The sequence below is a fragment of the Sycon ciliatum genome, chromosome 1, assembly GCF_964019385.1.
Source record: "Sycon ciliatum chromosome 1, ocSycCili1.1, whole genome shotgun sequence".
Lineage (NCBI taxonomy): Eukaryota > Metazoa > Porifera > Calcarea > Leucosolenida > Sycettidae > Sycon > Sycon ciliatum.
In genome coordinates, this window is record NC_088643.1 from 91545899 (window position 1) to 91571644 (window position 25746).

Here is a 25746-nt window from a genome sequence, read left to right on the forward strand (position 1 = left end):
AAAAATTTCATTCTGACCCAGCTTTGCAAAATTGGTAACAGCGTGAAGTATCTCAGGATCATTCTTTTCTGTTCAATCCGCCAACTGATAGGAGTGCCATGGTGGTAGTGTCAATGACTATGTCACCCTGACGGTCGTCTTTATCCATCAAATTATAACATTTCAGTCTGAGCACACAGCTAGCTGTAGTGATTCGCTTACGACACCCGTGTAGCAAACTTTGCCAAGCTTTCACCATGTCTGAGCCCATGGATATTCCTGAAGACTCAAAGCAAGATGTTGCAGAAGAAATGCTGGATGACTCTGAGGGTAACATGGCTGCGGATGGCTCTGAAGGGACAGAAAGTGCTCCGAATGTCACAGATAAAATACCTGTGCCAGATCCTCCGAAAGTTGAACTATCTCAGGACGAGGTGAGTTTTATTGTCAACAATGGTTATGTTCAGCGACATTGGCCATAACTAGCGACAATGCTCTACGTCTCTGCTAATTTTCGTTCATTCTTTTTCCCGTAGATGCGTCGACGGCGCCTTGAAACGCTTGCTAACAAATCTGTTGTGCAAGGGACTGCGCCAAAGGTTGTCAAGTTGGACGACAGCGAAGCAAGCTTCAAGTCTGCATCATCGTCTATAGGCTCGTCATCACTGCCAGTATCAAGTGTACAGGCCATTCCCAAGAGGAAAAATGTCGCTGTAGGTTCCTTACTGTGTATGTTGTTTTGTAATGTCATCAATATCACAACCCTTCATTATGACAGTGTATTGTCATGCTTCTCCAGTCACTACCCGTTTCCCCGCCTGTTGCAGTGTTGGCATCCACGGTTTACTCTAGGCTTGGTCATGGTGACCTGGACTAGCCGATGTTGGACAAATAGATCTTAAGTTACCTTGCTGTCCGAGATTCAAACAGATCGTTGGTCTTGGCCGCGCCTCCTACTCCTAGTCGGTTGATAAGGCGTTCGAGCACCCATCAACACGTTCTACCTGGCCCGTCAGCTGGTCAACTGCGTGTACTAAGGCAGATACTGCTGTTTCTGAGGGAGCCTGCAGTACCACAGCAGCTACAACCAACACTGGGTTTCGGCTTCCTGATACGGCGGCAGAGCCATGCTGGCCCCTCATCTTTTCCATGCCCTCTTGAGATGGGTTGCCAAGTCCATGACCTGCCTGGACCGTTTCAGGTGCACTTTCATGCGCTAGGCGTACCGCTCTGAGGCAACTGCCTCCAGAAACTGGTCACAGACTAGGTTTTCCCGAGTCTCCTCAGGCATGGTTTTGTAGTCTTGCCTCGCCAAACTACAGTACTTAGCTCATCTTTCGGCAAACTGAAGTCTTCGTCTGGCTGTCTGCGGCAACCCCAAAATGAGGTTTTGTACAGGTGGGTGCAAATCGCACAGTTAGGGTTCAGGTGCAGGAATGATTGACAAAAATGTTCTTGCTCCATCTCGGAGCCGCATGGTTAGGTTCTGGGCCTGTTGGGCTTCATTCCGGTTGTTCTCATCAGTGCAATGGTTGAACTACTGAATGTACTCCAATCATTCTGTTTTTCGGTGTATGCCTACTCCGGCATGATTTGGATAGGCGCCCGAGCTGGAGCGGAAGCCCCAGCTTGAGCAACCTTTTTCACCTGGATGACCAGCAAAATTCTGTTCCTTACATGGTATAAGCAGTCAAAGACCCGAAGGCCCGCCTGTGTACCATCCAGACTATCTGGAGACCCTATTGTGATTTCATTTGAGTATGTTGACTGGATAGTGTCCAGTATGGATGAACTGTATGTTGGCGTATGCCATGACTTCTGTCACATGTCATAGAAGAATGGGTTCAGTGTGAGTAATCTTTTTCATTGTAATGCATGTACACCAGGTAGTCGTAGCATCTTTGGGAGATGATGTGAGACCATAGCATCCGATTTGTGTAATTTCTTGATTATAACCGGTGGGTGGTTGGATTCGGAGTGGATGTATAGTGGTGTGTGTATCCAGGCTTTCTGTGTGGCTTGCGGTATGCCGGGGTGACATGGATTGTGTCCATGATGTAGGACTTAGCACCAACCAGCTGACTTGGTTCAATTTCTCCCTACAATGATCGTTCATGATCACAACCTCTGTTCACGCTACATCATGTAGACAGATGACGATGTAGTATAGTCCCAGGTGTCGCCTGAAGCTGGAGTGCAGCTTACCCAGGTAGTGTGACAGGTTTACTGTGATATACTACTGTTAGCACTTGGCAGTGTGTCAAAGCCAACTTGACACAATCTCACATCTCCAGTGCCCGCTACCTTCCTCTGCATGCTTTCTCCCTAGTTCATCGTGTGTATTCCCCAGTGAGTTTCATATGTCATATATAGTTGTCTGATGATTGTAAGAGCTCAGAGTCACAACTTATTTCTTGGTTCACTGTCTTCTGATGTTTTCTGATGATCGCTCAGTGTGTGAAACTCAGAGTGAAAAACACTTTTTTTCCGTCCTCTTATTGTTTGAACTAGCTCTGCCTCTCGGTACTGAGCACTTTTTTGGCCAGCCTGGAACCTCTCTGTTTTATTTCTTGGTTCACCGTTGCTCTGCGACTACTGTGTCACTGCTCCATCCCTGATGGCAAGCACTCTCTCTCTCTCTCTCTCTCTCTCTCTCTCTCTCTCTCTCTCTCTCTCTCTCTCTCTCTCTCTCTCTCTCTCTCTCTCTCTCTCTCTCTCTCTCTCTCTCTCTCTCTCTCTCTCTCTTCACCACTGTAGACATGAATCTTGCGTTGTATATCTATATCTTGAATAGTATATCATCATGTTCTGTCTTGCTGCTCTTGCTCTTGATTTCAGGCATCTCCAACCCAATCCTCGCCTTCATTCCGTTCACAGCAGGAAACTACAGTCCAACTGTTGTCACGGCTATTCAGAGTTGATGTTGGTGTAAGTAACACTGCGCTCGCTGTGATAATAGAGAGGTTCTGCGAAACGAACGTTTGCAACAACTTATGCATACTTTGGAACTTTGTGCGGACAGTCGCGATTTTGAATGCAAATGTAGTTTCACGACTCTGTTTTACACGCTTGCTTGTGGGAGTGGTGATCGCTCTGTGCCATACTTTCATGAATGTGTTCAGAACATTATTTTCTTGAGGTATTTCCATAATTTTCACTGCTGATGGCGCGCCTATTTCCGAGAACTTTCGTCTAGAACCTTTCTCCTGATTCAATGTACTTTCAAGTTTCTGCCTGTACTCTGTGTCTTTTAATCTATGGAGTGTAGTGGCGCATCCTGTTTAGTACTCTTGCATCCACGGCATCAGAACAGCACTTAGAATTGTTTTGGTATCATAATACATGGACACACACGCACATGCCTGCACAGCTGCACAATATTCATGTGGCCATTTGTTCCACTGTATGTCATTGAAGGTCATTGTGAACAAATCACCTTCATATGTTGCTGCTGCTGCTGTTGATGCTGCTGCTGCTACTGCTGTCATCGTCGTCGTCGCCGTCGTCATTGTTGTTGGTATACTTCTGTGTTGTACAGGTTGCATCACCTTCAGTCACACCGGATGAAGCAGTGGTCCAGCTACCACGTGTAGCATCCTTGCTGGAGGAGAGCTCCATGTTCAGCAGTAAGTGTCTATCAGAAGTACAGTGTGTGTATGTGTTGTGTTTGGGGCTGCATCTGTGCGTGTAGCACATCGATGCCTAATGGAGCACAGAAGTGAGAGCATCGGCCAAGTTATTTTTGGTTTGTGCCCACCCTGGCGAAAAAGGAGAAAGGAAACATGATACAATGCATTGGTGTTAGGCCTGAGCTCAGAAAATAGGGAAGCTTTGCCTTGGTACCGTTTGTTGCAACAGAACCCAGTGCTGGAAATGGAATAATATGCTACGTATTCCTTTAGCAGTCGTCTCGGAGAACGAAGTTCGATATGGCTATACCGAAGACACATTAGGCATTTTGCTAACACGCTACCATAATGATTTCATATATTGAAGTAGAACTCTGAATCTGACTCTGTTATTTTTGCAGGTAATACCGTATTTTAAAGCAACATGATAGTGTGTTGCATTGTCTTGTCATCTTTATTGCACTTATAAATTATTTCGATTTCTGGTAATACCAGGGAGTGGTAAGATGCGGTATTTTACTACTCCCTGGTAATACTGATACATGTCAATAGTAAAACCCAGCTATTATGAATTTATTGTAAGGCTGTGAGGAATTGATGACAATTGCTGTGTTGCCTTCAATGTGTGCTATGCCTTGCGTAGATTCAAACGACATGCTCTCTATGGTATTATCTGAGCGACTCAGTCTTGTTCCAGGGACATCCAATGCTCTGTCCCCCAGAGATGTGGTTACTGGCGTGAAAAAGCCGAGTCAACCAGTCTCCCAGGTAATACTCGCGCGTTTGTCACTTTTCACCTTGCCATTCCTGCACTTCAAACTTCGATTCCATGACGAACGTTAGGGTGGACATCTGGCTCAGCCATGCCTTGATATTATTGTGCTCCATTCGGTGTATGTCTGTTTCCTTCAGGGTCAAGGAGCTGTAAGCCAATCACCACCCAAAAAGTTCGTCGTCTTAGGATCATCTCTACCATCACAATCAAACCTCTCTTCGTCATTACCATCGTATTCGCAAGGCAGCGTGTTGACGCATAGTCCACGTGGTGCAGGTTGTGGTGGCCGGGCTGAGCGACTAGGGTACCTCATTGACAGTTATGAAGCCATTAACTTAGAGTTCAAGGCAAAGGTACATGTGATGTATGTTTGACATGTGATGTATGTTTGACATATTTGACATGTGTGTGTGTGTGGGTGTGTGTGTGTGTGTGTGTGTGTGTGTGTGTGTGTATGTGTGTGTATGTGTGTGTGTGTGTGTGTGTGTGTGTGTGTGTGTGTATGTGTGTGTGTGTGTGTGTGTGTGTGTGTGTGTGTGTGTATGTGTGTGTATATGTGTGTGTGTGTGCGTGTGTGTGTGTGTGTACATGTACCTGTGTGAACGTGTGTGTTTGTGTTTGTGCGTGTGCACGTATGGGTATGTGTGGACTTGCGGAAACGGCCATGGGTATAATGAACTTCTTGCTGTCGTGTACCTTGGCTGGTCGTTAGCTGAGCCGTTGTAAGGTGATTATATGTGTATTGGTATGCAACTCTACACGGTTTTAAAGTAATGACAGCATAGCTCTTTTTTTCCCCCTCGTGCTACATTGTTATGTTGTCTAGGCATCCACTGGGCCAGTTCGAAGTACATTGGAAGACTGGAGGTCTATTGTAGTGCGGTACTCTGTGCTGGTATTACGTGGCCATCTGGATGATGACAGTACTCACGTGTAAGTTTGCACCGATTGCACTAAGTACTAGTTGCGCCTTTGAGCTTCCTTCTTGGAGTGCACATTGTTTGTAGAACCAATATTGCATCGCGGTTGGTATTGATAGACTACGCACTCGTCTGTGGCGTGTGTATTTTCTTACACCATTCGACTCGGCGCCCTAAACCCTACGGACCCTAACTTTCGGCGCCCTAAACCCTACGGACCCTAACTTTTAAATATTTCACCGCACTGCTAGTATCCCGTTAATCTTCTGTGTGTGGGTGTGTGTGTGCGCGCGTGTGTGAAACGGGATTGTGAACATGTGTGTTGCAGGAACGGTTTGATGGATTCTGTTCTTGTGCCTCATCTTCTGGAGCGGTATGGCGAGACGGGCCTTCCTGGCGGCTTTCTCATAGATCTGATGATGCAGGCGTCCACTTCTCAGGAGTGCTTCAAGGATGTAAGATAGTGTTTAATTGGGTTACACTGCTTGTCCTTTTTTTTCACGCCACCGCAATGTGTGCTTATCTTTGACACAGGATTTCGTGTGTTGATTTCTCCTACCATCACTTTCTCACCACTAGCGGTGGTATGATGGGTGTACACTTGAGAGGCATCGTAGAGATGGCGAGAGTACTCTCACCCGATGCCGTAGCGTATTCTGAGTCTATTTCTGAATAGGTTCTCCAGGTGTATGTGGATGTCTTTGCTTGAATATCTCTATTTGCTGATGGTGGTGTTGCTGCTTTGATACTGCTGTTGTGGTGATGTACAGATCTTCACTCCTGTACTCTGGGGCCTGGCAAGGCAAATTCTTTTTCAAATGGATGACATCAAGGTGGCGGTGGCTGTAAGTACTCTTTTCAGGGTCTTCTTTCAAGTTCTTCCCTCACCCCCAATATATATTTTGGTGTTTTGTGTGTATCCCTAACGGATACACAGAAATGTGCCTCTGTATTTGCAAGTTTGCGGCTGATGCTGCTGCTGCTGCTAACCCTGCCACTGTGGATGCTACTCGTGATGCTGCTGTGAATGTTGTTTCTGTTACTGTTGTCAGGTTCTGGCTGATCTTGTTGAAGCACGAATTCCTGCTACGGGACCAAAACTCTTCTGCTCATTGGTACGTGTTCTCTCAACTCTCTCAACTGTCATGGTCTGTTTCACGTACTATTTTACCTACTTCCCAGCGACATGCAGTGTGAAAGTTAGCGTACTACTAGTATATGCCATTTGACTAGGCTTGCATGTACAAGGCTGCCGTACATTCAGGCACAGTTGTGTGGGTGGGTGCGTGCCTGCCTACCCGCGTGTGTACCGTTTACGCCAACAAGTGTAGGGTGTGCATAGGTAACATTCGTTACTGTTATATCACCATTTCAATGAATTCAAGTGTACCACAAAGCCTTTTTTTAATTGGCTCATGGCAACAAAGTCTGCACCTATTTTGGGATGGACACAGCGAGCTTATAAAAACAGAGAACTTTGACGTTAGCCGATACAAGTGATCGTAATACACAATCTTCTGATACCTATTTGTTTCCACCATCTTCGGTTTTTGTGTTGAGGTCTGCACATTCAGAGGTGGGTCTGTTTTTTATTTATTTTTGGCCATCATCACTGTTGTGTTTCGTTGTTTCTTCTCTTTAGTTTGGTGCTATCATGGGCCATGCTGAGCAGCCTGCGCATGCTGTGGAGCTCTTCACCACGCTACTACTTGGTCCATTCCTACGCTACTCTACATTTGGCCGAGACAATGTAAGTAACAACACTTCGTTGCAGCCATTGAGCTACTGTAAAAGCCCGTATTGAGGCCCTGGGCAGAAACGTTAGTCAAGGTCCAGAACATGGACACTAATGTGGGCCCGGGCGTTATTTCGGATAAAACAAACCGCGCTGCGTACAAGGCTAGAGCAGTGCACTGTACACTATACTACAGTATTGTCCATGCACATTGAGTTGTGCATGCACTGCACTGCACTTCACTTCACCCATGGGCGTTCACACGGCGGTGGGCTAGAAAATGAGACAAGAGTGGTGACTTCTCCCGCACCTACTATGTACTACGCTCTGTCTCTGACATTGAGCACTCTCTGCAGCTCGGGGATCAACGCATTTGTCAATGTATGTAGTATGTTACTATGTACTTCGAAGTAGTATACCGTATGCCTTGTCAATGTTTTCTGCAAGTGAAGCCTGTTTCCTGCTCATTTTTCTTGTGCAGCTGCAATTGCGAGGGCGTATCCTGGCCGCATCGTCATCTGTAACTTCATGCATAGCGGTGGAGCGAGTTGAGCTGTTGACTGTTCAGGTGAGGATTAGGTTCACCCATTTTCTTATCGGATGGAGAGCCAAGGATTTATAATAAAGAAAAGGACCAAGGAACTGCGTCGGTCAATGTCGCATGACCTGATTGTCAAGTAACGGGTGGTGTTAGTGGACACTTTAGCGAAACTTGTAGTTCCTTGGTCCTTTTCTTTACTATACATTTTCTTATCACTCGTGTTTTCTGTGGAATTTCTTAGCTTTGGGCCTGTATTTGTTTTCTGTGGATTGTTTTGTATGGAAAGAGGACACTGGGCATGGCTTGCGGAATTGTTCAAAATAACCCACTGTGTACAGTACTGTGAAGCCACTGTCAGAATGGGCTTGTCCATACACCTCTTCTTGCTTATGTTTGCATGTGTAAATGCTGCAGGATAACTGTCACCGTGTTGTCAAGGCATTGCTGTTGCAGAGTGACTGTAGGTCAGCTGTCATGAAGTTCTTCCACTATCTGGTCGACTGCTTCAGCTCGAAAGAGCGGATGTTCAAGAATGTGAGTTCTTTTGGGTAGTGTTCATTTCCAAATAATTCCTTTTTCTGACCTTGCTACCATGGCTGTCCGTTTCACTGTCTCATGTATCCATCATACATCATCACTGCAGTACCACTAGATGAGTAAATTGCATGTTTGTTTTTGTGATAAGCACAGTTGCCAGTATCTGGCGCATCATTTGCCGGAGTATAATGCGCACCTGAGCATACTGCTGTATAATGCGCACCCTTTTTTTTTTATCAATGTTTGGCCATTCAAGGTATATCCAGAGTATAATGTGTGGCTTGGATTTGAGAAAATTATGGATTATAAAGACAGTGTCATAGTGCGACCATTGACAAAATTATCATACAATTATTTTAACGGATGCTGTGATTCATGTGATTCATGTGATTTCTTCTGTCTATTTTAATTACAATTATGTTAAAGGGGAAGTTAAGGCAAAAATTAAAATTTCACCAGTTGTAGTCTTCGGGGTGCTGAGTCGAATGGTCTTGGTCCGAGGAAGCTGAGACGCTCCCTTCCTACTTGAATCCCAATCGAACTCGCGCACTTCCACCGAAACTGGGTGACTGCGCCCTACGAGATGGGGATTTGTATGCAAAATGTCACTAAAAGCGCCATTTCGTTCTTATAAAAGCACGGATGACCGCGATTGGCCCATATGTTGTAGTCTTTTGGACGCTGGGTCGACTGGTTTTGGTCCGAAAAGGCTGCGATGCAGCGTTCCTCCTTTATTCCCAATCGAACGTGGCTGAACAAGCGGTCACGTGCTCCTGGGTGCCCAAATCACCTGGTCACCACGCCAGCAGGCGACAAATTTCACACCAAGGTTCAACTCGAGTGACAGGAGTGCATCCAAAAAAGGTCAAACAGGCTAGTAAGTTGTACCCTGCAGGCACGGTGACCAGGTGACTGGTGTACGCAGGAGCACGTGACCGCTTGTTCAACCATGTTCGATTGGGAATAAAGGAGGAACGCTACATCGCAGCCTTTTCGGACCAAAACCAGTCGACTCAGCGTCCAAAAGACTACAACAATGGGCCAATCGCGGTCATCCGTGCTTTTATAAGAACGAAATGGCGCTTTTAGTGACATTTTGCATACAAATCCCCATCTCGTAGGGCGCAGTCACCCAGTTTCGGTGGAAGTGCGCGAGTTCGATTGGGATTCAAGTAGGAAGGGAGCGTCTCAGCTTCCTCGGACCAAGACCATTCGACTCAGCACCCCGAAGACTACAACTGGTGAAATTTTAATTTTTGCCTTAACTTCCCCTTTAAATGTGTACATCTGTATAATGCACGTGCTACCTATGGACTCGTACCAATCTTGCATTTTGCAGAAGCTGGCAGAAGACACCACAAATGCATGGTTATGGCTTGTGCAGGGTCAGAGACTCAGAGGTGACAAACTTTGCAACAGTTTGATACATTGCACTACTTTTTGAAGTGCATGCATTCTTTCATTCGGAGTATAGTGCGCACTTGCGATTTGGGGCCTGAAATAGCGCATCTAGAATGTACCCTATACTCTGGCAAATACGGTGCTTGCGCTCTGACGTGGTGTGGAAATATGTTGGGACATCGTATTCTTGTCGAAGACGCACTACTTGCTTCACTTCTGGTATCACGGTAGATCTGTTTGGCCTTTCTTGTGTGGGTGCGTGCGTGTGCGTTGCGTGTGTGTGCGTTGCGTGTGTGCGCATGTGTGTGTGTGTGTGTGTGCCGTGTGGGTGTCTGTCATGTATGTCTTTCTGTCTGTCTGTTTGTTTGTGTTGCGTCTGTGTGTTATGTGTTATGTATCTGACAGCGCGCTCTCACCACGATCAAGGTCGCGGCTCCTCTGGATGAAGAGCACGGCGCCCTAGTCAACGCCCTCTATGTAATGCAGGAGATGTCACGCAAGATAAAGCTGGACAAGGTAGGGATAAACTAGGCCTAGGATGAACTGCAGGTGCACCAAGCCTACATGCCTGCTTTAAATGCTATTATTCTAACGAGCCGCAAATATAGCGATTTCCTTCAAAATTGACCAGTTTACGTGTACCAAAGGTAACGATTCTCACTCTTTCTCAGCGCTCACTACAGTCCATTTCAAAACTATAGACGCGTACCTAGGCAAAACCGTTATGCCAGCATCTATACCACATAACATCTGTGATCACTTTGTGCATAATTTTTTCCAAATTGGGCGTCTGTTATCCAATCGTTTAGAAACTATATGAGAGTAATTGTGGAGCGGTCCTGAGCAATATTCCAAAAACTATTCTCAAAAAGTTCCAGCCAAATTTGAAATATTTCAAAAACCCTACGCGTCTATAGTTTTGAAATGGACTGTAGCAACAGCATATAAGTATCGATTTCGGTATAACATTTTCTATTTTAACGACAGATTTCTCCTCGTTAACTCGTTCGATTTAGCACTTCGTTATATATAGGGCTTTACAGTAGCGCTATTCATGTTTTTTTGGGAAATCTTATGTGGAAGGTTTGCCATCATGCTCCTTTTTGCGTTTTATGTTTCGGTGATGCTGGTGTAGGTTGATGGCACCTATCTATACAACCGTCGTCATGTGCTGGTAGCAGACAAAGCTCGCACCAAGATGGACAGTGAACAAGCACGTGCTTACGTATCCAGTCTTCCAGCAGGAAGTGACAGTAAGGTCTACCATTGCTGCTATAGATGTCTGGATGTTCGTCTTGGACTCCGTGCTCTGTGTTTTTCTTTATTTCTAGCATTTGTTTTCATTTGCTACGATAGAGATTACCATGGGACCATGGCCCGGTGGGTGTTAAGCGACCACCCCGCGGTGCAAGCAAAAGCAGTTGTTTAAGCCAGGTAGTCTTTAGAACCAGGTCCCATACGTTTGTGGAATATCAGATCTTGCAATTATGCTTCCATGTGCTCATATTGACAAGTGTGGAGTATAGAACACTTTCGTGCAGGCAAAGCACCCATGAGTTTCACGCCTCACTCAAGTGCATGCAGCGCGCCCTACCTCTGTACTGTCACTTGTCACTTCTGTTGATTGTATGCCCAGCTTCTGAGCCCACTTCAACCCTGTTATAGTCAATCCTGCCAGCCAGGATAGCACTTTTGGCTAGTTTTGGTCGCTGTATGCAGGTCAGATATGATACTTGATACACTAAAAGTCGGTCGCTGGTCACCCAAGGCAGGTGTTCACTGTATCCGGTGCAGTTCCTGTGTAAAACTGTCCGTGCATGAAATTAAAAACAGTCGTTAAAGGGGAAGTTAAGCCTAAAATCAAATGTTCACCAGTTGTAGTCTTCGGGGTGCCGAGTCGAATGGCCTTGGTCCGAGGAAGCTGAGACGCTCCCTTCCTACTTTAATCCCAATCGAACTCGCGCACTTCCACCGAAACTGGGTGACTGCGCCCTACTAGATGGGGATTTGTATGCAAAATGTCACTAAAAGCGCCATTTTGTTCTTATAAAAGCACGGATGACCGCGATTGGCCCATATGTTGTAGTCTTTTGGACGCTGAGTCGACTGGTTTTGGTCCGAGAAAGCGGCGATGCAGCGTTCCTCCTTTATTCCCAATCGAACATGGTTGAACAAGCGGTCAAGTGCTCCTGCGTACACCAGTCACCTGGTCACCGTGCCTGCAGGGTACAACTTACAGCCTGTTTGACCTTTTTTGGGTGCAGCCCTGTCACTCGAGTTGAACCTTGGTGTGAACGTTGTCGCCTGCTGGCGCGGTGACCAGGTGACTTGGGCACGCAGGAGCACGTGTACGCTTGTTCAACCATGTTTGATTGGGAATAAAGGAGGAACGCTGCATCGCAGCTTTCTCGGACCAAAACCAGTCGACTCAGCGTCCAAAAGACTACAACATATGGGCCAATCGCGGTCATTCGGGCTTTTATAAGAACGAAATGGCACTTTAATGACATTTTGCATACAAATCCCCATCTAACGTAGGGCGCAGTCACCCAGTTTCGGTGGAAGTGCGCGAGTTCGATTGGGATTCAAGTAGGAAGAGAGCGTCTCAGCTTCCTCGGACCACGACCATTCGACTCAGCACCCCGAAGACTACAACTGGTGAAAATTTGATTTTAGGCTTAACTTCCCCTTTAATAGTAGTGTTAGTGCTTCTCCCTGCTGCCAAGCCTACTCATCTGTTGTTTATTTAGAGAGGCCAGTGCATATCTCATCCCTGTGGTACTGCCGAAAGGGAATGAGAACTGAAGAAAACAAAAAAGGAAGTGGACATGTAGCAGTTTTTTGTGATGAGTGTTTAACTGCTTCTGTGTCCGAACATAGTCCTTACCTGAACCCATGGAGACAGGTCTGCAGCAGAGGGTGTGGATAATTGACACTCTACTGTATCTGGCTTTTGGCTCTGCGTTGGGCTGTCTCTTGAGTACTTTTGACTGATACATCATCTTATGTTCTTGCATTGTGTAGATCCACCAAGCTTCAACACGGAGTGTTTCTTTGTAACAGCATTCCTTCAGCACCTCACTGTTCCCGCAGTACAGCACGAACTTGAATCCCTTAATCGACAGGAGCGCTATCTCGAACACCTGATCCGGCGAGCACAACATGACAGTAATCAACGGGAGCATGATGAATTCAGCTCAATCTTGACGGTGAGCTATAAACACTGTTGCTGCTGCTGCTCTTGCTGACTTGATATGCAAAGGGTGTTCGATCTTCATCCTGTGTGCCTTCATTGGGACATTCTCTCTCTCACTCACTCTCTCTCTCTCTCTCTCTCTCTCTCTCTCTCTCTCTCTCTCTCTCTCTCTCTCTCTCTCTCTCTCTCTCTCTCTCTCTCTGGGCTTGGATGTCTCTGCTATGTCTCCTTTCTGTCCTTCAGGTGACGAAAAGTGAACAATCCTCCGTCAGCATCGTACATGACGATCCCAAATTTGTCTCAAACAATTTTGAGTTCTATTCCTTGTTGGCTGAATGGATTGTCAGTCTAGTTTCGAAACAGTAAGGAACCACTCGATTGATGCTTCATATTGTTCGTAATACTCAGCCCCCCCCCCCCCTCTCTCTCTCTCTCTCTCTACCTGATTGGTCATCAGTATTCGACATTTCTTGTATTTGGTCTAATCAGGGGGAGTTTATCATTTTTCAGTGTACATCATGTAATGATTTCCCCAGCAAGATCACCAAACTGCCGACGTACATGTATTATAGTGATGTGATGAACACCCGATGATCGTCCAGTGCATGGAACTCAAGAGTTGTGACAGTCATTGTCCACCATTGTGCTGACTCATGTCATGTAATACCAGTGGCTAGGTACAAGTGTTTTGTCGCTCCACTCCCAATATGATAGGGGAGTTCTTCATCCTGTACCACATGATATTGTGTCATGTAGTGTAACAAGGTTGTTGTTCTTGTTGCTGTTGTTGTTGCTCTGGCAGGTGTACATTGCCACTCAGTTCTGAAGTACCACCTGTGTTTGCAGCTCTTCCTGATTACTTTGTTCAGGACATTCTTGATTTCCTCACGTGTCTACTAAGCCGGTATGCTGTTGCTTCATGCTTGCATGTACATGTACACTGTACTGCTGTGTTTGCTGCAGTGCATGCATTCTTCCATGAATCATGCTTTGTTCTGCTATCATGACATGTCCGTCCAGCATACATTCACTCACTGTGCTCATGCACCCAGTGCACCCGGGCGCTTATGAACGTGTATGCGCATCTACGCCAATGAGTCTCCGCACAGCATTTCCACCTTGTTAGGTCTCATGAGCGGAGGTCAGAGTGGCTGGCTGAACCGGTCGCAATGCCGTCTAGTAAACAACAAAACGTTTTTAAATTTTGGCTCGAAGCATCAAAGTCAGTGTGCTCTAACTTTGAGAAACATAGTGAGCTTTGAGGCAGTTTGCACAAGGGCATGTGACACTAACCAGAAATAGTGCTCATCCAAGCGGAGGTAAGGGAGCGTAATACTCAATCTCAAGACGGCTAGCTGTTTTGACCAAATAAGGCCTCGCAAGTGTAACTATCACACACACAGTAACATGCGCATACACATGGCCACACTCATTTTAATACCAGACGGGACTGTTGTACAGTAATGCAAACGTCGCCTATGGACATATGCTACACGTGTACTATGTGCACTATGCAGCATCTCACGGACATGTCTGTACTTTGGAGCTATTAATAGAGAGGTTCCGCACTACGTAAAGTTGAGCAACTTTACGTTGTGGGCGGGAAAACCCGTGAATTCGCGAGTTTGCACTCCACTTACGGAAAGTTGTCTACGGAGAGTACGTAGATAGGGCTCTGATAACGTAGCTGGTCCGTAAGTGGATTGGGGTACAAATTTATGACTCTCTCCCCAGGTCGATCTGGTCGTACACTGCCGCATTCGGAGTTGCCAAGGGCAGCTACGTGATTTGAAAACTCCGTATGGCGGAACCCAGATGCGCATGCAGTTTACGTAAGACTTTCCGTAGATCGAGTACGTTGTTTACTAACGTAATTACGTTATGCGGAACCTCTCTAATGTGCTGCAGTTGCCGTTCTTGTTTTCTTCTGATAGGCATCCAAGTGAAAGACAGCAGCTCAGCTTTCCCAAGGAACAGTGGGACAAGCTTGTTGCGTTCTTGCTCATCTTCTGCTGCTCTCCTGCGTACTTTTCCAACCCGAACATCATGGAGCGCTTCTTCCAGGTACTGACGGTGTTTACACTTTACGTAGATGCTACTAAGATGTAATTACTGTATTGTTCCAACAAGAGCATCATAGCCTAAGAGCTGTGGCATCATAGCCTAAGAGCTGTGGCATTATTCATAATCCACAGCAAGAAGGTAGCAATGCCTGTGTCTATGGTGAAGTAAAAATAAGGATAACAAGAGAGCTTGCACTTTGAGCCGCCGCTATGCTCGCTAACTCGTGAACATGTGCGAACATTGCCGGCCTGCACAAACACACGCACGCACGCACACACACACACACACACACACACACACATTGATGTTGACCTTGAGACACGTTTCCTTCATGGGTTACACGATCCCCGTCAGGGGAGAGAGGTAGAAGAGGTTCTTTAATTAAGGAGCAGCACTTTTGATGGCGAACTAGATGCTGATGCAGTCAAAACTTCCTGCGGCATTGGCACTTGAATGGGAACTTGGCCTTTCCTGACTCCATCTTTCGCTGAGTGTGTCTTGTCAACCTGCCGCTGGACTTGAAACTAGGGGTGAAGCGAATGCCTAAACCAAGAACTCTAGTACTCTTCGGGGGGGGGGGGGGGGGGGGGGGACGAGCGAGTATTCGAGCGAGCTTGAGTATTTTACTCAGAACATAAAACAATACTAGTACACTGCACACACTCACGCAACACCGAACGTAGTACACCTGGGCCGATGCACATGTAGTCTTGCCTGCAGCCTAGTACAGGAAATGGTCCGAAATACTGTCTTTTGTTGGTAGGTAGGGACAAGCAATAATACTGAGAGCTTGTTCTTCAACGACAACACTAACTCCTGGAAGCACTTCTCACAACAATCAAAAAGCATTGGACTTTCACAAGTTTCAATTCCGGAGGTTCTAGGCCGCTAAGTACCCTTGCCTGGGTTGTACAGTACCTGTACCGGTCAGAGTAACGGAAGCACTTGATGTACATGCGTACAGTAGTGCATAGCATGCTTCTGTCTTCGCAGTTTCAAGTAGAGGTGAAACGAGTAAAATTGCGTGTGTGCGTGCGTGCGTACGTGTGTATTCATGTGCATCTGTGTGATTGTGCTTTTTCTGTGTGTTCTTATATTTATCTTTTGTAGATCGTTTATATTGCATTTACTGGCCATAGGCATGTGAACACGTTGCAGGACAACTTGGCCCTGCATCCACTGTCTGCTCCCAACCTCGTTCCCAGTGTTGTTCGCTTCTACAACGATGTTGGTAAGTGTTGTGTGCTTGGATGAAGCCTGGGCTTCTCTGCGCCCACCTAGTCAACGTATCATTTGCCACGATGTCGATCCAAAGGTTTTTACGGTCTTCGTGCGCGGCCCACGACGCTCTCATACTCTTCGAGTATTGCTCTTGGCGCTCGCTCTGCAGCTCAGACCACGTTTTTAAGCTAGTTGTCACGGAGACCAACAGGATGTACACATGCTGGGAAGTAACACGGGACCGCGTCACGCCGTGGCATTGCATTGCCTGCAGGCGCTCAGTTGACTGCCAGGTCTTTGTCTCCAACTGGAGTTTAGGTTCATCTCTTCAGCCAGCGAACAGTCCAGTGCTACTGTTACTGTACTGTAGCGTGTCCGTTACCCGACACCCTCGGGAACGAGCTACTGTTGGTAAAGTGAGCTTTACGGATAACTTAAACCTAAAAGTATCGCTGTCTATCGACACATCAACAAGATTATTGCAGCTTCTGGCGTGATAATCATGTTCAGAATCTGATTTCACTTTGTTGTGTGCAAAAGCACCCTGTGTGCATGCTGCCAGTGATAGTGAGATCTGACCTGTATCAAGAAGTGCAGATCTAGCATTTTGGTGAGATGGATTGGCTTGGAGGTTGAGCAAGTGTGTTCCTGAGCAACACTCTGAGCCTATCAGAGTATGCAACTCTGCGCATAGGGCCACCAACGGTGAAATCTCACCTCATGTGTTGCTCGAATGCAGTACGCATGCTGCAATCTGCATACGACTTGTGTCAGCTGAAGGGCAGTCTTGATGTGCTACATATTTGGCTGATCTTCCCAGCTCGTTGGCATGGTGTCCTTCCTGAAAATGAGCCACCTTTTGTAATAAGCTTGTGCCTCGAAATGCGTAGGGATATAAGCCACATGGAGTTTATTCCAAGAGATGAGAGGTAGCAGTGTGTACCATTGGTTTTGCCGTCCAGGAGTAGTTTTACTCCCATGGACGATTTCTATGCTGTGGGTGCAATTGGTGTGTGCTGTGGTCTCTGCTCTGCTCTCTGCTCTGCTGTGGGTTGTAGGTCTGCTGGATGATCCTGGAACACAGTTTACCTCCAGATTCCGCATGTCACTGGTCCTGGTCAAGCTGGAATCCTATCCTCAACATATGGAGGCGATGCGTGACTTGGCTAAGTAGGTCTGCTGCAGTGTGCATCAATCACTACTGTCTAATTTTCAACTCAAGCCAATCTCCTTATTGACTTTTCTGAGAAGTGCCAGATACTCGTAGTCACACCCACATAGCTATGTGAGAGTGTATCATGTGCACTGAAACAAAACACTCATGAGTTTTCACACCTCACTCGAGTGCATGCAGGGCACACTGTACTGTCACATGTCACTTCCCTTGACTACATGCACTCGCTTCTAAGCACACTTCAACCCTGTTGCAGTCAAGCCTGCCAGCCAGGACAACACTTGTGGTCGCTGTATGCAGGTCAGATATGGCACTGGGTACTAGTACACTATGCAGAACTGTTGGTACATGTACATGGAAAAAAGGCCGTTACTGTACTTATGTCAGAGTATGTCATTTTGTGCTGCACCATTGACTCTTCTACCTTGCAATGAGCTCAAGGCAAGTGAGTTGAAACCCCTTAGGTTGGTTGGTTATGTGGACGCGTAGATGCTGTGTGGATGCCATGTGTTCTCACTGGTGTTCTCACTGTAATTTGTCATGCCTTTCATGCGTAGGCAAACTAGTATTGACTCGCCATTTGTGCGCTTCATGAACGCCATGATCAATGACACAACACACGTTCTTGATGAATCACTGACACTGCTTCAATCTATTCATGAAATCGAAGTGGAGAAAGCCAATGCTGTCACATGGACGAAGCTCGGACAGGTAAGTCGCTCTCGTTTGGGAAAATCACTTTTCTTAGTTGTAAAAATATGACTTTTTGCTTGGTTTTTGGCTCTCCTTTCCCTACGTCTACAGTGACTCAGTACATGTTTGACCAAGGTTTCTTACAAATGCGTTGAACACTGCCAGAGTGTATTGTCCAACTTTTGGTGCATATGATTTTCAAGTACTAGTAGCTTGTACTTTTCAGCCACATATTGGTTTGGACTCCTGGTTGGCAGCAGGCAATGTGACATATCCCATGGCCAGCGTATTCATATCTCCTTAACTCTTCAAACTGAATGGGCAAAACAACAAGAAGTCACACCTAACACGCTATCTCCCTCTTGATTACAGCCTTCAAGTGTGAAAAAGATGGCACCCCTGAATCCGAACCAGTGGAGTGCAATTTTAAAGCACTTCAGTATTTGAAATTTGCAGCACCGGCGAATCTCCTCTTTTTTTTGCCCATTGTCGTGTGTACTGAGTCTCTGATGATGCTTTTCTTTCCCTGTTTCCTGTTACTGTGCTTTTTTTCCTTCTGTTGCTTTTGTGTCCGCAGGATGGTCAGCGTCGAAAATTGCAGAAGCTATCTCAGTATGAAGAGCGATGTCGTCTTTTCTTTAACCTCACTAAGGGAACACTAGATCTTCTCCACTACCTCAGCAGAATTGTTCCATCGGCATTCATGAGAGCTGTAAGATCTGTTATCAAGACTTTTAAACGCCTCAGGATCAAAACTTTCAAAGGGATGCTAACATTGGAGTCTTGGATATTTAAAAAAAAATGGTGCCTATCATTTTTTCTTCCGACTGTTCCCGTTTGCAACTCCCTCAAACTTTAAATATGAATAATAAAAAAAGGAGGGGAAGAGAAACCATCTCTAGTTGGCTGTTTGAGCTATTGCTGGTGAAGTTGTACGCACCTTTGACTTTGGTCTTTGTTTTCCGGAACCTATCAACTGGACCTGGCCACTCTCTTCCCTGTAGTTGTAATAATGTGACTGTGGATCTAGATCAGTAGATGTTAAAATGTGCGTGTGTGTGCTGCCCGTGCCCGTACAGTGTAGGCGGCTTGACTGATGTTCTGTTTCTCACCTGCCCTGCTATACTGTTAGGAGCTGACTGCACCACTTGCTTCAATGATGAACTTCACGCTTCAGCAGCTGTGTGGATCGAACAGTGGGAAACTATCAGTAAGAATGCTAGCCATGCATGTTTTATCTCATTATGCTCCAATGTGTATTGTGTATTGTGTGTGTATGATGTTGACTTGGCACACTGGCACACTGGCTTCCGATTCTGTTTAATGCTGCTGGTGTGGTGGAATTTCTTTCTGCAGGCTAGCATCATCTCACTTCAGAGTTGAGACTGCCTGTGGCTTGCCCTAGGTTTTCTGCCTTTCTGGTTGCTTGTCACATGTTACCTGATCTGTATTTTGGAGTTGTGTTGTGTTGGATCTGGATCTTTGTTCTATCCTTTCCTTTTCTCAGGTCACCAATCCGGAGAAGTACTATTTTTTCCCGGACCAAATGCTCTCTCTGCTCACTGATGTCTATTTGCACCTGGAGAGCAAAGAATTCATGGAGGCCGTTGCCAAGGACGATGTACGTATCTTAACTTTGCTGTGCTCCATGTGGCAGCCTATGGTGCCATTCTTGTTCAACGTAACACATTTGTTTGCCCAGGAATGATGTATTATAGTAGTGTACATTGTGAGCTTGACATTGTTCCTCTGTGCTTTTTTTAACAGCGTTCTTATGACCCTCTACTGTTTGGAGTCTGTGCTAGAAATCTTTTTTCAAGAGGTACAAAGACAGAGGTAAGAGAGCCCTATTCTTTGACTTGTTTGATCGTACAGACTATCATATTTGACTGCTGGTGCGTGAGTACATTGACAGCAGACTGCTTTTACAACTCTACTACAGGCTCTCAGCTGCACCAAGTACAATAAATTGCACTCCTCCCATTGGGTGAACTGTTAATAATTCATTATATTGGATGGAGCTGAGAGCCTGCATGCTTGGAATGGAGATGTTTTCTAGTGTAAAGAACACACTGCAGTGGAGTGTAGGATTTCAGATGAAATATCTGAAGAGAATGCATTTTTTCTTAGTGAGCTATTCTATTTGTTTTCACCACCAACTCCTATTACATGTAACTGTTTTTTTTAGGAGTGTGCCGATCATTTTCCCACTGGTTTTGTTTGTTTATGTGCATATCGTGTTATTTACAGGAGCAAGTGCAGAAGTTCAGTACATTTGGCGACCGCGTTCATGAGCTGTACATTCGCAATGTCAACATGGAGCAGTTAACAGCTGATGCTCCATCTGATTTCAGAGGTAAAGTGTGTCTTTGTGTCCTTTGTCTTTCTGTGTGCATGCGTGTGTGTTGCAGCTTGCTGTTGCATTACGTGTTGAAAATAAGCTGAGTCCCGAGTGATTACGGGAAATAAAAACCCGATGGTAATTATGTTTCCTTTAAGCACAAGGGCGAAGTTTATATTCTATTTAACCCTTTATGGACGGATTACTAGCACAGTATGCACCAGAATTACAAAATGTCAGTACAATCTTCAACTTTTCTATGTCATAACTTTGGTGTCCTTCACTTGATTTTCACAATCAAGGGCTCATTGGAAAGCTCTTGGCGAGAGCTACGTCAGGGTACCAATCTCCATTATCCGGCCGCCACAAATCAGGCGCGGTAACACAGCAAAGTCGTCTCCAAGCCTGATATGCAAGCAAATTCGTCCCATCTACGCCATTCCACTCTCCTTCATCGCAGAACGCTCAAATCTGTTTGAGACGATTCAAACTGCAGCCGGCTACGTCATTATCATGTGCATAGTCGCTCAAAGAGCACACGAAAAGGGATTTTCCCCCAAAATGGCGAAATGATCGATCAAAAATTTGAATTTGCCGAGGTAAGAATACGGCGTGCGATATCTCTGGCGCCCGACATTGTAACTCTTCGGCGATTGTTGCATTGGACAGCTTGGAGTTCCCGCTACCACGTAGACCCTTCGATTGTGGAATTTGCTCAAGAAACAATGGAGTTACGAAGTTTCGATCTTATTAGATCGAAACTCGTACAGTCCGTCCACAAAGGGTTAAATTATGGTATGAAAAACCTCCAGTCATTTGCGTGTTCTAAAAACAGTTCATATTTCCGGTAATTACTCGTATCAGAAACCTCTCGCTGTAAAAAAAAAGCTGTATAAAAACCTTAAAATAGAAGAAATCACATGGAAACGAGTTATGAAGCAACTGTCCACAACTGTAACGAGATAATAAGCAGTCAGAAAGTGCGATAACAGGGCACAAAACTGATATGTTACTTTCTGACTGCTTATTATCTCGTTACAGTCGTGGTCAGTGGCTTCATAACTCGTTTCCATGTGATTTCTTCTATTTTCACCAGTTGTAGTCTTCAGGGTGCTGAGTTGAATGTTCTTAGTCCGAGGAAGCTGAGACGCCCCCTTCCTCCTTTATTCCCAATCGAACTCGCGCACTTCCACCGAAACTGGGTGACTGCATCCTACGTTAGATGGGTATTTGTATGCAAAATGTCACTAAAAGTAAAAGCGCCATTTCGTTCTTATAAAAGCACGGATGACCGCAATTGGCCCATATGTTGTAGTCTTTTGGACGCTGAGTTGACTGGTTTTGGTCCGAAAAGGCTGCGATGTAGCGTTCGGGCCTTATTCCCAATCTATTAACTATTATACAAAAGAGAAAGACCAAGGAACTACAAGTTACGCTATACTGTCCACTAACACCACCAGTTACTAAACAATCAGCTCATGCGATAACATTGCGCTGGTGGTGTTAGGGGACAGTATAGCGTAACTTGTAGTTCCTTGGTCTTTCTCTTTTGTATAAATTAAACCTTGGCTCTCCATCTGAGTCTATTAGTTATTAACTAGACTATCGAGAATCTTGTTTGATTTGATCACAAGGACACTTTCAAAACAGTTCACTGTAAGCTGGTTGGATAGTCAGGTCGGTAAGACTGTACCTTGAGTGCCCACCTTGCTTACTTCATATGTAGTTGTTCCCGTTCATTTTTCATGCTCTTCTTGGGTACAGCTGAGTTCAGAGGAATGGCATTTTTTCTATTGTTTTCCAAGCAAGTCGTCTAAATCACAGTGTATGTGTGTGTGCGTGCGTGCATGCGTGTGTGTGGTGTGTGGTGTATTCTTGTATAGATCCTATTATGGATACACTGATGGAGGACCCTGTCATCTTACCGAGTGGCCTAAGAGTGGACCGTGGTGTCATATCGCGTCATTTACTCAATGAGTCAACTGACCCGTTCAATCGTCAACCACTGACTCTGGATAAGCTTGTGCCTGGTGGGTTACCTCACAGACACCATTGTCTTTGTTTAGGAATGTTATTGTAATTGATTGTCGTTCTTCTGTTAGTATAGGGGAGGAATGCTCTTCGTCAGTATTGTACAGCTTTTGCTCTACGTTTCCCACACTCACAATTCGGCTGGGATAGGTTGACATAACTTTGTTTCGGGGGGTGTCTGTAAGAGTACTCAACGGCAACAACTTTAAGAAACAGAAGCGGAAGAAGACTGAGAGCTCACGGACCCAGCAAAGTAAAAGTTGTTTCTGCTGTAACTCTTGAGCTTCACGGTTTTATCCGATCATCAGACAGCAACTTGCTGTAAGTTGCTGTCTGCTGATTGGTTAAAACCGTGAAACTCAGTTACTGCAGAAACGCTTTTGATTCTTCTCAAGTGTGTGTATAACTAGGTAGATGCACAGCGGATCATAGAATGCACATGGCCCTTTATGGGTGCAGATACCAGTCATCAATGCACTTTTACATGTAACGTTCTGTGTGCTGTGACCACCACTTTAGTAGCTGCATCGGCGCCTTTATCATTGAGGGTAGTGGCATTCCTACGGATGCGGAAAACTCAAACCGTGATTTTTTTGTGCTGGTACAGTTTGCATGAGCGCTTTTTCCAGACTTGGGTGAAAAAGTGATTCTGATATATCGATGTCCGGTAATAGTGCCTGCCTGTGTGTATTTCCTATGCAGACGTTGATCTGAAGAGGCGAATTGACGCCTGGGTTACAGAGAAGTTGGCCACTAAGAAGGAATAAACACAACGTTGGTACTACTGTAGTCTTGGCATGTTGCCTAATCTACCTTTGTCTGTCTCTGTCAAGTGTCTGGACAGTTCAGCGCTACTGCTAGTGATCTTTTGCTCTATCCTGGTGCAGTAGAATAGCTGTTTGAACCCTGCTCTTCCTGCCAATGATGACGGTGGTATCAACAATGTATGTCACTGTGGGCTGGCCTGTCATGACTGCTGGAATATTCCCCTCCCCCCCCCCCCCCTCTCTCTCCTGTATATTATTGAATATCTACACCCCCCCCCCACCCTGTATTATAGCTGTGTGTTCCATTGTTGTATTTATTTTTTTGTCTGCAATTCATCTCTGTACATTTTATGTTTTATATGTTCTATTCTCTAGGTTGTCTTGTGGCTCTTGCCTGTGTCTTGCTCTTCCTCCTAGCATGGGGGATAGCATGCCAATCCTACCTGCTAGTACTTGTTTATTTTATACAGAACCTAACCCTTACAGCATGTGTGTCAGAGTGACCCACACACTTGCACACGCGGAGTAACACACACACACACACACACACACACACACACACACACACACACACACACACACACACACACACGGAGTAACACACACACACACACACACACACACACACACACACACACACACACACACACACACGGACGGACACACACACACACACACACACACACACGTGCTCACAGAGACCACGTATACTGTGTAAATGCCCTTCTTGCGGCTTGACGTTTCCATATTTGCCTGCTACATTCATAGCTTCCCTTTATTCACACAACCAAAAAACGTAGATGCTCACATGTTTTTTTTACTCAGAAAGAACTCATCTGAACGTATTGTCGACATGTCAGGTCTCGATTCAACTACTTGCTGGACTAAAAAACGCTGTACATATATGTAGCTATAGGGTATCACACAAGCCCTTCCCCTCTCTCTCACCTCATGTACATGTACATACTCTACCGTGCATTATTGTAATTGTGCTGATCTGTGTGTTGTTTTTTTGCCCGGAGCATCGCTGAAGAGTGCGCGCACCCACTGTTTACACAATCATGTACTTATCTCCCATGTCAAGACTGACTACATACAGTCCATGGTTGATATCCACAAGAATTAATTTGCATTCTTTCAATCTTTGGTTAAAATTAAAAGAAGTTCACGGTTCGCGTGAGACTCGGCTGGAAGCCCAGTTTCCAGTAAAAAAATAAAAATAAAATTAAGCCACGTGTATACGACTCGCTGGTCTGCATGCATCTGATGTCTGCTGATGTCATTTAGACTCTACAATGTTGATGCTGTGAGAAAGTCTCTTATATCAATAATTACCCATATAAAAACCGCTCTGTGAGCGGTTCTGAAAAACCTCTACTGGTGCAGCCCCGTCGTAAAAGTAAGAAATTAGAACTGGCGCATTGTCCTCCCAAATGTGAACTGATCCACCTAAATCGCGATTGACGGGACCCGAACGCACCAGTAGCACGAGGTTCCTACAGTGCGTTTTTTTAAAACAGACATTTGTCGATTTTGATTTTTTAGTTTGTTCTCATTCCAAATTTGAAATTTTTTCTTCACAGCTGCGTTTGTGTGGGTCTTGGATCGAAGAAAATTAAGTTTGAGAATCGGAATAATAATAATTGTCAAAGTTAGATATTCGGACGGGTTTTGGCTGAAAATCCGGTTTTAAATGGTTTTCAGTGGATTTTGATTTTAAAACGAAAGTTTTAGCCAGGAAAGCTCATCACGTGCATGGTGTCCGCCAGAGTTCGAATCCAGTACAGACTTCATCTTGATTCTTTTTTTCTCTTCTTTTTCGGTACCGCGCATGCATGTACATGTACCGTAAAGTACCGTTGATCCGCCCCCACGCCATGTCGCTTCCCAGCTGGGTTTTCGGCAGGGGGCGGGAATTAGATCAAGGCTGTCAAGTGCAGTACGATGTACAACAACGTAGAGGATCAGTCTCAATGTGCTGGATTGTGCACATTTTGATCCTGGATTGGCAAGTATTGTGTACAGCAGTGTATGCGTCGGTTCAACATCGTATTTCGTTGTATACGCCGAAGTCGCTTCACAAGGAGAAAATCGACAGGGGGCGGGAATTAGAGAGGGGGCGGATCAACGGTACTTTACGGTACATGTACATGACTGTGCAGTTGTGCACTGCTGTCTGCAGTTCTCCTAACCTTTGTAGGAAACCAATGAGTCGTGGCTTTTCACGACTTACTGTGGCAAACTGTACTGAATAATTCAAATGCTGTATTGCAATTAGCTCAATAAATCAAAACATTCCAGCATCCATGTAGGAAACTTCAAACTTCCCTCGATCCCTGAAAGAATGCAGTGAAAATTCAAACACCACAACAAATCACAAGGGCAATTCACACAGCACCCATAAAGAGACTAAAAGGAAGCAATACATGAGCAGTTTTACAAACACACACACACACAATGCAAATAGGTCACAGTTGTGTCTGGTTCAACATCTGCGAATAGTAGAAGACCAGCGAGCGTCGAAACGGCCCCAATAATTCCGTGTTTTGTGTTGCACTTGTGACGACAGTATTACACAGTGAACAGATGTGCTAGGACAGCCGATGACGTATATCATCGTTGGCGTTGGCCTCGACGGTCTCCAGTCACGAACACATCGGCGCAGTTTTTCACGAATCCGTCCCGTCCACCAGTATGCAGAACAATAAAGCGCTTGCCTTTACCTGATGGTGCTTCATTTGG

The 25746-nt window shown here is 45.5% G+C and overlaps 1 protein-coding gene across 1 annotated transcript; it reads left to right on the plus strand.

Annotated features, from left to right (window-relative positions):
- Window positions 1–5: 5 nt before the first annotated feature.
- LOC135806450 (ubiquitin conjugation factor E4 B-like) lies at window positions 6–24243 on the plus strand. Its single transcript, XM_065320637.1, has 29 exons — window positions 6–413; window positions 516–692; window positions 2818–2907; window positions 3518–3605; window positions 4252–4376; window positions 4521–4736; window positions 5210–5316; window positions 5632–5758; window positions 6074–6148; window positions 6356–6418; window positions 6946–7053; window positions 7520–7606; window positions 7994–8113; window positions 9923–10033; window positions 10653–10770; window positions 12542–12726; window positions 12957–13075; window positions 13516–13617; window positions 14648–14777; window positions 15888–16008; window positions 17057–17168; window positions 17730–17883; window positions 18443–18577; window positions 18998–19075; window positions 19373–19486; window positions 19633–19701; window positions 20116–20221; window positions 22090–22236; window positions 22940–24243. Exons 1-29 carry the CDS (start codon window positions 237–239, stop codon window positions 23002–23004), a joined length of 3426 nt encoding a protein of 1141 aa, XP_065176709.1. The 5' UTR covers window positions 6–236; the 3' UTR covers window positions 23005–24243.
- The last annotated feature ends 1503 nt before the right edge of the window (window positions 24244–25746 follow it).

Bases quoted from the DNA above. Each gene is read 5' to 3' on its own strand.
- LOC135806450 (XM_065320637.1), top strand. From the start codon at position 237: ATGTCTGAGCCCATGGATATTCCTGAAGACTCAAAGCAAGATGTTGCA. The intron at 4,377-4,520 runs GTAATACTCGCG...TGTTTCCTTCAG, and splicing joins CGAGTCAACCAGTCTCCCAG to GGTCAAGGAGCTGTAAGCCA. The intron at 7,607-7,993 runs GTGAGGATTAGG...TAAATGCTGCAG, and splicing joins TTGAGCTGTTGACTGTTCAG to GATAACTGTCACCGTGTTGT.